Genomic DNA, 13,855 nt, shown 5'->3' on the forward strand with positions numbered 1-13,855 from the left:
TGTCCATATTCTCAATGTCAGATCTCTTCCAATGAGTAATCCCAAAGCTGTACATGGCAACTGGAATCACTAGGCTATTAATCCCTGAAATCTTGTTGCTTGAGTTAATGATGATGATGATAATGATTGTCACAAACTTCACCACAAGTCATAGCAAGTTTTGGGGTAGCCACCCGTGTAATTGGTTTCCTGGCTACAAAATTGCAAACAAAAGATAGCACTGGTGTGCACAAATCAGAGTCCAAAGCAGAACTGAGGGAATAGGGAAACGGTGGAGGCTTTAAAAGGGGAAGACAGGAAGTGAGGTCAAAGGGGTCGGGCTCATAAGGGTCTTCAGCCATAGGCTCGAGCCCTGACGTGACATCACAGGGGCTCCCGTGAATGGTCTGCAGGAAAGGGAGAAAAAGAGTCAGTGCACTCTGTCACATCCCGGCCTGATTCGGAACTGCCCTCACTCAAACCATTTAGCTGCCTCCTATGCGCACATGTGTGACATGATGATTATCAATGTATCCTTCTGTCCATTTAATGATCCCACTTAATCGATAATAAAAATTGCCCTAGTTTAGCATTGAGTACTAATTAATTAATTGCAGACTACATGTATTTTTTTGTTTCATTTTTAGAAAGTTTGCCTCCTTCTTCTGCTTATACACAAAGTCCTGACCCTGAAACAACTCAGAAACCAACAAGGGCGGAGACCACAGAAGGTGAGACTCTTTAAACTTTAGTAGTACATCTGTAGTAGTAGGGTGTATCTGAAATCTTTTATTAGTATATTTTAATTGATTTTAATTAGAAACAGATAACATTCCATACAGTCAAGTCAAATTTAACAAACCAAATCAAAATTCGACCTTCATCCAAGAGAAAGTGAGAGCAAGTGCTGCTACTCTGTAAAAGGAGCAGGAAAAGAAGGGTATCCTTTTCCCCGGAATGAAAGCTTATTCTAAAATGTTGTTGATTAGATCCTGCCATATTTTTAAAAAGTTTTGAGCAGATCCGGTAAGTGAGAATTTTATTTTTTTTATAGACCATCAGTTACCCACTGACGTAAGAGTGGTGGGGTGGGATTCTTCCAGTGGAGCAATATAAGTTTATGTGCCAGTTAGGGAATCCATTCCCGGGCGGGTTTATCCATTTCTGGGAATTCGGGAATCCATGCATGTCATTCCCGGGAATCCCGGACTCCCGGGGATGACACAGTGCACGGGCATCTCACATGTGAACGGTTTTAGAACGACCAACACTTATCTTTAATAAAACTACTGCAATATCCATCCATCCATCCATTATCCAACCCGCTATATCCTATCTACAGGTTCATGGGGGTCTGCTGGAGCCAATCCCAGCCAACACAGGGCGCAAGGCAGGAAACAAACCCCGGCCAGGGCGCCAGTCCACCACAGAACTACTGCAATATGTTGACACTAATAAAAGACTAACCTTATCTACAAGCAGTTCATGCTGTCATATAAGTACATGTATCTAGTTAGTTGCGGTAATAAGAGCGTAGAAAGCAGAAACGTGTCCAGCGTGCGGTCGTCCAGGCGAGAGCGCACCTTCGTGCAGAGTACGCCAGCCGCTGAGAAAGCACGCTCAGCCTCCACTGAAGTAGGCGGCACAGTCATCAGATACTGATACACTTGTTCTAAACAACACCCACGCTTGCCATTGTGCTGAAACACCGCCATTTCAGCTTTTACTGGTGCATCCAGTTTCTTGTCATCATTCTGTGATGGCAAGTTTCTTGGCACAGATAATGCAGATGCAACAGACTGACGCATTGCAATTTCAAGTTGTTGTTCAAAGCTGTCAACAGCACAGACGTCAATGAACTCATCCCCGTCCCGGCATTCGTGAGCTGCAGAGTGCAGACACCTCCCAGTCCGCTGTGCTCAGTCTTAGTGGGAGCCGGGAGACTGACTGCTGCTGGTCTGTTGTTGAATGAATTAATGAGCAACACACTACACCGTGGGCCAAAAAAACGTGCCAGTTAATTATTTTCAACTATAACTCTGTTATTTCTTGATCGATTTTTACACTTTTACACGCTATATATGCGAGCTTGGCCATTCCCATTTTCCTGGGAATTACAGCAGTTTAATTCCCGGGAATGCGGGAATGAAAAACGTCTGGGTATTGAGCCCGGAAATGGATTCCCTAGTGCCAGTAGTGAGGTAAAGGGAATTACAGTTTGTTTGTCCGTCTTCACTTGAACCCCATCTGGATGACCACCAAACATGGCTGTTAATGGGTTAGGAGTGATTGTAACACCAAGGCTGTCTGACGGGCATGCAAAGATCTTAGACCAAAATGATGTTAATTTGGTGCAGGACCAGAACATGAGACCCAGTGAGGCCGGAGCTTGAGTGCAGGGTTCGCGGATTGGATCTTGCCCAGGAAACATTTAGGACAATTGTAAACAAGATAAATGCACTCGATAAAAGATTTTTGCCTAGCTACTCTTTTCCGCTAGTCCACTACTAATACATTTGCCTTTTATTTTCCTGGTAATTGGCTTTACCCAGCCCTGTTCACTGTGTTCTTCTTCAGTGAGTGTCTCTTCTTCACCACCTGCCTCTTTAGTTGTTTTTTTTTTTTGGTTAGCGGCTGCACAGCCAGCGTGCTCTCCTTACTCCAACACCTGCAACCCACCAGAGACCGCAGCAGCTGGGCTCGTCTACTGAGCAGCAGCACATTTAACAGGAGTTTTATGAGGAGGTGCAGCAGTGGCAACTTTAGGGCTTTTGCCCTCCGGTGCCACTTTAACTACTAACATGTCCTTCTTTTCAGTTCTCAGCTCTGACTTATGGCCATTGCTATTTTCCCTGCTTCAGATAGATAGACAGATAGAATTCTTTATTGTCATTATGCATACACATAAATATTTTTGTTGGTAGGACTCAGCTTCAAGAAAGAATACTTAAAATACACAATACACTATAAATAATAAAATAAACATAATAAGTATAAAAGACAGCAGCAATAAGACATCATCACGTCCAGACTGAGGTAGTACGCTTGCAGAGAACAGTGATCTGTGTGCGTGGGGCTGCAGGGGAGGAATACGAGTGTGTGTGTGTTTGATTACAAGGGAAAGTACGTGTGTATGTCTACAGGGGGGCAGGTTAGGGGTAGATGTATGTGTGTGTGGGTATCAGCAGAGGCAGATGGACTTCACAGCTCTGGGGAAAAAGCTGTCCTTCAGTCTGCTGGTACGTGTTTTTATATTTCTGTACTGCTTTCCCAAAGACAGTGGTACAAACAGTCCATTTCCCGGATGGGTGAGATCCGCAGCTATACATTTGGCCCTCTTCTGCACCCTTCCAACATATACAGAGTCCAGGTCTAGGAGAGGACTTCCCATGATGCATTGTGCCGTTCTCACCACCCGTGTCAAGTCCTTCCTGTCCTGTGCTGTGCAGCTGCCATACCACATTGTCATACTATGACAGAGAATGCTTTCTATAGCGGATCTGTAGACGTTTGTGAGCAGCCGAGAGGAGAATCCAGCATGTCTCATCTTCCTGAGGAAGAAGAGTCTTTTTTGGGCCTTCTTTACCAGGTGAGATGTGTTCAAAGACCAGGTCAGATCTGATGTGATGTGGATACCCAAGAGCTTGATATTGTCCACACACGTTACAGCCTCCTCACATATGAATATAGGAGCATGTTCTGTTCTTCTGGACCTCCTATAGTCCACAATGACTTCTTTGGTCTTGCTGGTGATCAAGATGAGGTTGTTGGCTGAGCACCATAGTGCTAGGTGTTGTATCTCCACTTTGCAGTGAGTCTCATCATTGTCTGATATGAGACCCACCACGGTCGTATCATCCGCAAAGTTCATAACCATATTTGTGGCATGGATTGCATAGCAATCGTGCGTAAATAACGTGAAGAGAGCTGGGCTGCCCATTCTTACTGAAACACTTACTCCTACTTTAACTTCACCCTGCTCTCCAGTCCTTTCATCGGATTTCATCGAAGTCAATTCATCCTGTATTTCTGATTCACTAGTCACTGAGTCATTCTCTTTTTCATCTGTTGCTCTCTTAAAGAGTTCTCCGTGCCCACCGGACAATCCCAGTGCTTTGGAGTTATCTGTCAACTCACACACTTAATCCAATTCATTGACTCTGTAGTGATAAACTATATAAGCCCACCCATTTATCTTAAATTTCAGGGAAACATTGAGCTCTTCGCATATGCTATTTAATAAAGTGTATACACTTCTCCTGAATGAAATTTCATGCTTCAGATCAGGAGATGTACAACCTAAAGGGATCATCATCATTTCTGAAATCAGTTTTTTAAAAGTAGAGGTACATTAGAAACAATGACTAGACAAAGTTAACACCGTGACTAGCGTCTTTGTTTTCTTAAACCAGCTGTGATGGTGTGCAGGTATGATGCATGGGAGCAGAAGGGGTGAAATCTGACCGAGTGGTCTTCTCCTTGGCAGTTGTTTCTCACCTCTTCCTAATGCTTCTTTTAAAATCCTTTGAATTTAGATAGTCATGCTACTAGATACTGTGTCAATCAAAAAAAATGAGACAATTGATATGTTCCCACTATCTGATTAATTGTTAATCAAGCTATTTTTGAAACATGTTCATTTGTAATGTCCCAACCTCTATTTCACATACTCTTACAGGCATACACACGCTGGTCATTCTGCTTAAGCTTAAACATATACGTTCTAATTAACAATGCCACTCTTTTCTTTTCCCATAATTCCTGTCAATGTCTGTTTTGCATACAACCAAGAATTTTATTTACAGTAATCCCAAATTTGACACTCTTGGAAAACTACCTCAAGAATATTAATGAGCTAATGAAGTTATTTGTAACTGGCGGCTGTTTCAGTTATAAAACATTTTGATTACAGAAATGTCACTTTCTGGGCTCTAAAACATTGTTATTTTCTTGGTCACACAGTTTAAAAGTCATTATCTAAATAATTCTAAAATAAAAACACACTAAAATAAAACACACAAATTAAATATTACAAGTCATATTTAGCATATTGAAAAATAGCCATTTTCCAAAAGCCTTTTCTGCATACGTTCATTTTAATACACATCTCCCTTGACTAAAATATCATTTGGTTATAAATTTACACAGAAAAGTAATCAGTGTGGCAGCATGGTGGTGCAGTGGTAGTGCTGCCTCGCAGTAAGGAGACCTGAGGTTCGCTTCCCGGGTCCTCCCTGCGTGGAGTTTGCATGTTCTCCCCGTGTCTGCGTCGTTTTCCTCCCACAGTCCAAAGACATGCAGGTTAGGTGCATTGACGATCCTAAATTGTACTTGGTGTGTGTGTGTGCCCTGCGCTAGGCTGGCACCCTGCCTGGGGTTTGTTTCTGCCCTGTGTTGGCTGGGATTGGCTTCAGCAGACCCCTGTGTTAGGATATAGTGGGTTGGATAATGGATGGATGGATGTTAATCAGTGTTAACGTTATCATTAGAAAAGTTCAATAAACACTTGAAAAGTAGGCCTACTTGGAAAGCACATATAAGGATGGCGATTACAGTGATCCCTCGCTATATCGCGCTTCATCTTTCGCAGCTTCACTCCATCGCGGATTTTAAATGTAAGCATATGCGAAAATATATCGCGGATTTTTCACTGCTTCGCGGATGTCTGCGGTCTACAGTACGTGTGCTTCCTCAGTTGATTTGCCCATTTGAATTCAAACAAGGGACGCATTTGAATTCAAACAAGGGACGCTATTGGCGGATGGCTGAGAAGCTACCCAATCATAGCCTTCGGTAAAGTTCCTATGTGCTGCTGATTGGCTCAGCGACGGAGTGCTGCATTAACCAGGAAGTCTAATCTCACTCATTCAGCATTAACAAACGTTACTGCTACTGCTGCAGGAGCCGTGTCCAAGCGCCAACAGAAGATGCAAATGATTGCAGAAAAGGTAAAAGTTTTGGATATGTTGAAGGAAGGAAACAGCTACACCGCTGCAGGACACAATTACAGCATCAATGAGTCCACGATTCTTTTTATTTAAAAAGGAGGAAAAGCATATAAGATCTACGGCCGCAGTGTCCTTTAACCAGGGTGCAAAACGAGTTGCAAGTGGACATGATAAGGCAGTAGTCTGGATGGAATCTGCTTTAGGGATTTGGATTGAAGAGTGATGGAAGAAGTACAACGGTGGTGCTAAACAGTCGCCTGAAGAGGCTCCTTTAGAAGAGCTGTAACGCTATCCTTTGTAGTGCAGTAAAATTAAACATAGTTTAGTGTTACTGTATACAATTTTTCTTGCATTGTACGTATTTATTGCTGGTGGCCTGTCTGTCGTAATGGCTGTAACATATGTGATATCGGAGACGCTCGATATCTTTAAAATAATATTTAGGTTTTACTGTATGTAAACTATACATACATAATTTCAATGAATCTTACCTAATATCTAAGAGAATACAAAGGGTTTATGCTGTATAATTGTGCGTGAAATGTTTATAATAGTGTGGGAGAGTTTATAAGGGCTTAAAATATATAAAAATAAACATATAAACATATGGTTTCTACTTCACGGATTTTCTTATTTCGCGGGTGGCTCTGGAACGCAATGGAGGAGGGATTACTGTATACAACAAACATCTGTGTATTAAGGTTTTGTATTTAAGATCGACATTAAATGTTACCAATCACAGGCACTCTAAACTTGTGACCATAACGGGAGGTTATATGAAGTTACTAGCCGGGAAAGGTCTTGTTGGAGGGAAACGTGAAAGGTGTTAAACAACCCTTTAAAGTTTTGTTAGTGAAAGGAAACAAGCAGAAGTGCAAAACATAAGAATCAAAAGTGAAGACAGCTAGTGACGGGGTCTTCACTTGCCATTGGGGCATCATCAGGCTCTGACAACAGATAGATAGATAGATAGATAGATAGATAGATAGATAGATAGATAGATAGATAGATAGATAGATAGATAGATAGATAGATAGATAGATAGATAGATAGATAGATAGATAGATAGATAGATAGACAGTGTGACACGCGGCTGGGGGTGGTACCCAGCCAGGACGCCCAGGAGGACCAGAGGAGGGCTTGCGCCTCCTCCAGACCATGAGGGGGCGAGTGCCCTGGTTGCTTTGGGGGCCACGTGTGCAGAGCTTTGAAGCTCAACCCTGTAGGGGCCCGTGGTCACCGCCAGGGGGTGAGTGGATGCCTTGGCAGCCCTGGACCTCAGCACTTCCGCCACACCCGGAAGTGCTGGGGGGAAGAGAAGCAGGGACACCCGGAATGCTTCCAGGGATGCAGCCGGCACTTCCGCTGCACTGGGGTGTGTCGGTGGAAGATTGCCGGGAAACACCTGGAGCACATCTGGGTGATTTATAAAAGGGGCCGCCTCCCTTCATTCAAGGCTGGAGTCGGGTGGAAGTGGACAAGAGTCTTGGAGCAGAGGAGTGGAGGCGGCGGCGAAGAGAGGCACTGAGGAAAGAGGCCTGGACTTTGGGATGATTGGTGCTGTGGCACTGGGTTGTGTGCTTCATAACATTTGTAAATAAACGTGTGTTGGGTGACATGAACGTGTCCGTCTGTCTGTGTCCAGGCCAGTTTTCACAATAGATAGATAGATAGGAACAACAAAACCAAAAATGGGATCACAGCAGGTTGGATTGTACCATCACTAGGTATAAGGCAAGAACCCTTCCAGGATGGGTTGCCACTCCATACCAAGACCCCCTCACACACACACTCACATCTCACTCACACTGCACCAATTTAAACTCATCAATTTACATAACCTAAAAGCAAATCCTGAGAAAAAAAACATGCTAACATAAGGAGAGTGTCCACACCTCTCTGTATTCTTGATGAGTTGAAATGAAAATTAAATATTGTGATATGATATACATTTATAAAAACAATGAAAGCACATCAGAGACAGAAAAACAAAATTTTCAGTTATATCCGGATGGTCCTCACAAAGTAGGCACACAAATATTACAGACACACATTTCAAGACTACTCTGAAATGGAAAAAAATAATATGTCATGTAGTAAACTAAACCAGACAGATACAAGATAAAGAACTAACCACAGAGCCACATCAGACAAGTAATAGACTGACGCTGGTTTAATTTGTGTTTTGCAGTATGGGTCCCGCTTGGCATTGCGTTGGCGGCAGTGGTGTTTTTATTCCTATTGACTGTTCTGATGCTCAGCCAAATCAAGAAGAATAGGAAGGCCACGGGTGAGTCACAATTTTTGGTACATTTGGATAACAATTTGTGTACGGTGCCTTACAAGTTCAAGGTATATCACAACTGTTCAGAAATACAGTGGTGTGCAAAAGTATTCAAACCCCTTAAAAGTCATCATAATTTTCTGCATGACAGAAGATTTGTCCTCATTTTTATCCATTCAGTATTTTAATGTGGACTCTCATGCTGTAACAATACATTTCCAAAGTTTTCTGCGGATGTTTAACTGAAGAATTGAAACTCCAAAGTTAGTGTCTACAAAAGCATTTAAACCTGTGTGCTTTGAAAGCTCGAGGTTTATACAAATGACAAATTAATTAGAAATGACACAAAGGTGATAGTCATTAGACAGTCATAATTAAACACGTTAGGGCCATAGTCTTTGCTGGACAATCAATGCAAAAACAAAGACAAAGGAGCATTCTGCTAATGTGAGAAACAAAGTCATTGAAATGCACAAAGCAGGAATGGCTACAAAAGTGATTGAAAAGTCTGAATGTCCCGTTGCGCACTGCCGGATCCATCATCAGAAAGCAGAAGGTTCATCACAGCCCTCAGACTCTCACTAGAACAGGCCGTCCCTCAAAACTAAACATCAGAGTGAGTTGTCAACTGGCGGGAGAGGCAACTAAAAATCAACTGTCGCTCTCCGAAGTCTGCAAAGCTCTTTGGCTGAAAGTGGAGTTAAGGTGCGGTGGTTCACAATTTCAAGAGCTCTCCATAAAACAGGCCTCTATGGAATGGTAGCAAGAAAGAAGCCATTCCTTAAGAAGTTCCACATAAAAGCATGTATGGCATTTGCTACAAAGTATGAGAAAGACCTAATTAAGATGTGGGAGAAGGTTTTATGGACAGAGGAGTCCACAATAGAACTTTCTGGCCAGACTTCAAAGAGTATGTGTGTCATAAAAGTAACACTGCCCAGGCCTCAAGAAACACAGACGATGAAATATGGTTGTGACAGCATCAAGCTATGGGGAGGCTTTTAATGTGCCGGGACTGGGAATCTTGTCAGGGTTGGAAGAACAATAGATGTCCACAAATACAGTTCTCAAGCTATTCTGGGTCCAGTATAAATGGAGCTGGTTGAAGCAGTGGGCGACGCACAGCTGCAGGTGGAAGAAGAAGACAAGAGTGTTTTGTATGATTATTGGCTGTACTTTTTGGTATTTATACGGTATATACTTCTCAAAAAAAATTAAAGGAACACTTTGAAAACACATCCTACTGGATATCACTACGGATATGGACTGATATGGTAATGTGTTAGGAGCGAAAGGATGCCACATCATTTGATGGAAATGAAAATGATCAACCAACAGAGGGCTGAATTCAAAGACATCTCGAAAATCAAAGTGAGAAAATGATGAGGCAGGCAGGCTTGTCCATTTTGCCAAAATTTCATTGCAGCAACTCCAAATCATACCCAGTAGTTTGTATGGCCCCCATGTGCTTGTATGCATGCCTGACAATGTCGGAGGGTATTGCACGCTCCTAATGAGATGATGGATGGTGTCCTGGGGGATCTTCTCCCAGATCTGGACCAGGGCATCACTGAGCTCCTGGACAGTCTGAAGTGCAACCTGGCGGTGTCGGATGGACTGAAACATAATGTCCCACCCAGAGGTGTTCTATTGGATTTAGGTCAGGCGAGTGATCGGGGGGGGGGGGGGGGGGGGGGGGGTTGGGGTGATGGGGTCAATGGTATCAATTCCTTCATCCTCCAGGAACTGCCTGCATACACTCGCCACATGAGGCCAGGCATTGTTATGCACCAGGTGGAACCCAGGAGCCACTGCACCAGCATAGGGTCTGACAATGGGTCCAAGGATTTCATTCCGATACCTAATGGCAGTCAAGGTGCCGTTGTCTAGCCTGTAGAGGTCTGTGTGTCCCTCCATGGATATGCCTCCCCTGACTGACCATCACTGACCCCCCCATTAAACCGGTCATGCTAAACGATGTTACAGGCAGCATAACATTCTCCACGGCTTCTCCAGACCCTTTCGCGTCTGTCACATGTGTTCAGGGTGAGCCTGCTCTCATCTGTGAAAAGCACAGGGCGCCAATGGTGGACCTGCCAATTCTGGTATTCTATGGCAAATGCTAATTGAGCTCCATGGTGGTGGGCAGGCAGTGAGCACAGGGCCCACTAGAGAACGTTGGGCCCTCAGGTCAACCTCATGAAGGCTGTTGTTTGGTCAGAGACATTCACACCAGTGGCCTGCCTGCTGGAGGTCATTTTGTAGGCTCTGCCAGTGCTCATCCTGTCCCCCTTTGCCCAAACAAGCAGATACCAGTGGGTCCTGCTGATGGATTAAGGACTTTCTATGAGGGGCCCTGTCCAGCTCTCCTAGAGTAACTGCCTGTCTCCTGGAATCTCCTCCATGCCCTTGAGACTGTGCTGGGAGACACAGCAAACCTTCTGGCAATGGCACATATTGATATGCCATCCTGGAGAAGTTGGACTACCTGTGCCACCTCTGTAGGGTCCAGGTATCACCTCATTGTACCAGTAGTGACACTGACCGTAGCCAAATGCAAAATGAGTGACAAAACAGATGAGGAGGGAAAAATGTCAGTAGCCTCCCTCCACCTGTTAAACCATTTATTCCTGTTTTGGGGGCCGTGTCATTGTTGCCCCTCTAGTGCCCCTGTTGTTAATTTCATTAACACCAAAGCAGCTGAAACTGATTAACAAGCCCCTCTGCTACTTAACTGACATGATCAATAGCCCACAAGTTGCATTGACTTGATGCTGTACTTTCAGTAAAAAGTGGTCCTTTATTTTTTTTGAGCATTATATATTATACTGTATATATAATCACCAGTAGGGGAATTGCAGCACAACAAACCTCAGACACAACTTCACAGACACTAGTTGTGGTAAAAATAAAAGGTTTCATTATATCAAATATCTTTTAAAAAGGCTGCGACAATGACATAAATCAACACAACTCCATTCCTTCCTTTTCTCTTCCTCCTTCCACTCTTCCAGGTGAGCTTTGTCCAACTCACCTGAATGTGGCAAGGTGGTTCCTTTTATCTTGGATCCAGGAGTACTTCCTGTACTCGGGCATAGGTCAATGGAAGTCCCACAAAGTAGGAACTGAACCCAATAGGGCTGCATCACGGGACACAAGGTTCCAGCCTTCCCTGTGGGCATCTGCTTGGGAATCCTCATCCAAGGCGGCTGCCACCTAACACAGGGGTCCTCAATCACAGTCCTGGAGGGCCGTAGTGGCTGCAGGTTTTTATTCTAACCCGGTTGCTTAATTAGAAATCGATTCTTGCCAATAATTGAATTTCATGGCTTGTTAATGCTTTAACATCCAAATGATTTAAGGGCTAAAATGGATGAGTGATTCTCAGTCCTTCACTTTTTTCTCTTCACTTTCTTTCCAAGTATTTAATTAAACCCAATAGTTCATGATAAATACACAGAGGTGTAAATGGTAATAAGCTAAATGGAGAAATGCTGGTCTCTTTTGTCATTTGCATGTTATTGCTAATTAGGAGTAATTAAAAACCAAGACTACAGCTGTTTATGACTAAAATAAGCAATAAGGATTCAAAATCTTAATGAGTGAGACAACTAAAGTGTCTCTAAAGAAGTGTGATTTGAGCAATAAGTGCTTCTTATTAAGCAATTGGTTTGGAGCAAAAACCTGCAGCCACTGCGGCCCCCCAGGACCGTGATTGAGGACCCCTGGCTTAACATATGGGGGGAGAGGATAATTAATAGTGTTTGTCTCTCTCAGTCCTCCATTACAGTGGCCTCTCAGCTCATTAAGGATCCTTGTACAAGCCTGGCACAAAAATTATACAACAGGGACTTTGTAATTTGGGAGATTGGGATTTTGCCATTGTTTGATTTCCCTCACTTTCATTTTCAACCTTAACCTTTTCTCTCCAGTAGCATATTTATGACTACAGTAGCCTGGATTTACAACCGTAAAAATTAATTCATTTTTAAATGTTGTTTTAGAAATCCATCAGAGGAGCCAGAGAAACCCACTTAATGCTGTTATGGTAAGACACAATTTTGCTTCCTTAATCAGAAAATATAAAAACTGTTGCCTTTGAAGAGTCTGGCTTTTTGGGATTTTAAACATCTAATTACTCAAAATAAGGCTTAATGTACATATATGTCTTTTTAAAAGATAGAAGAAGCTGTTGTACCATGATCATCAGAAGTAGTTATTTCTGACTGATCTTATGTTATTTTTACTCACTATGAGCTTAACAATTAAGGAACCACAAGGGGGCAGCATAGACGTGATTTTAGGTGATCTTTGAATTGCAACTTCATATTTTAACAAAAATATGAAATCTTGGTGTGGTTAAAACTACGGTCTGAAAAATATGAATAAAGTCATAAAATTTTTCAATGCCTTTCAAAGCAGTGTTTCCTTAGCTCTCACTTTCCTGATTAGTACAGTATACCTGCTTAATAAGCAGTGCACTAATCCTGTTATAAATACAATTTATTTGATTTTTTTTCTGATCCTATTCTGTGTCATTTTGAGTATTTTTTTCTTCACATTAGGGATGTTTGTATGTAGTGTACTCATTTTTGGCATTTACAGTGCATTTTGAAGGTATTTTGATCCCCTCACTCTTTTCTTGTTTTGTTATCTTACAAGCTTGTGCGAAAATAATTTAAATTCATTTTGTACTTATCAAGCAAGACTCAACACCTCAGAATGAGTATTTTTAGAAATTATTTTAGAAATTTTTGCAAACTTCTTAAAAAATAAGAAACTGAAATATCAGTTTGTGAATTTCCCCTTGGGATTAATAAAGTATTGTGAAAACTGGACCGGACACAGACAGACGGACACGTTCATGTCACCCAACACACGTTTATTTACAAATGTTATGAAGCACACAACCCAGTGCCACAGCACCAATCATCCCAAAGTCCAGGCCTCTTTCCTCAGTGCCTCTCTTCGCCGCTGCCTCCACTCCTCTGCTCCAAGACTCGTCCACTTCCACCCAACTCCAGCCTTGAATGAAGGGAGGTGGCCCCTTTTATAATCACCCAGGTGTGCTCCAGGTGTTTCCCAGCAATCTTCCACCGACACACCCCAGTGCAGCGTAAGTGCTGGCTGCATCCCCGGAAGCACTCCGGGTGTCCCTGCTTCTCTTCCCCCCCAGCACTTCCGGGTGTGGCGGAAGTGCTTAGGTCCAGGGCTGCCAAGGTATCCGGTCGCCCCTGGCGGTGACCACGGACCCCTACAGGGTTGAGCGTCAAAGCTCTGTACCTGTGGCCCCCAAAGCAACCAGGGCAGTCGCCCCCTCGTGGTCTGGAGGAGGTGCAAGCCCTCCTCTGGTCCTCCTGGGCATCCTGGCTGGGTACCACCCCCAGTCGCGTGCCACACTATCCTATCTATCTATCTATCTATCTATCTATCTATCTATCTATCTATCTATCTATCTATCTATCTATCTATCTATCTATCTATCTATCTATCTATCTATCTATCTATCTATCTATCTATCTATCTATCTATCTATCTATCTATCTATCTATCTCTATGAGACTTGAAATCTGCTTCAGGTGCATTCCATTCTATTAATCATTGTTGAGATTTTTCTACATCTTCTTCTACATCATCTTACGAG

At 43.0% G+C, this 13,855-nt stretch overlaps 1 protein-coding gene across 1 annotated transcript in view; it reads left to right on the plus strand.

The window, feature by feature from the left end:
- Positions 1-13,855, plus strand: part of LOC114647665 (CMRF35-like molecule 6) — a 35,631-nt gene that overhangs the window by 13,375 nt on the left and 8,401 nt on the right. Inside the window, exons 4-6 of the mRNA XM_051924310.1 lie at positions 627-710; positions 8,119-8,217; positions 11,226-11,329. Of these exons, the coding sequence (XP_051780270.1) occupies positions 627-710; positions 8,119-8,217; positions 11,226-11,329 (287 nt within the window). The remainder of the gene's footprint in view (positions 1-626; positions 711-8,118; positions 8,218-11,225; positions 11,330-13,855) is intronic.

This window comes from Erpetoichthys calabaricus, chromosome 3 (genome assembly GCF_900747795.2).
Source record: "Erpetoichthys calabaricus chromosome 3, fErpCal1.3, whole genome shotgun sequence".
NCBI classification, from domain to species: domain Eukaryota; kingdom Metazoa; phylum Chordata; class Cladistia; order Polypteriformes; family Polypteridae; genus Erpetoichthys; species Erpetoichthys calabaricus.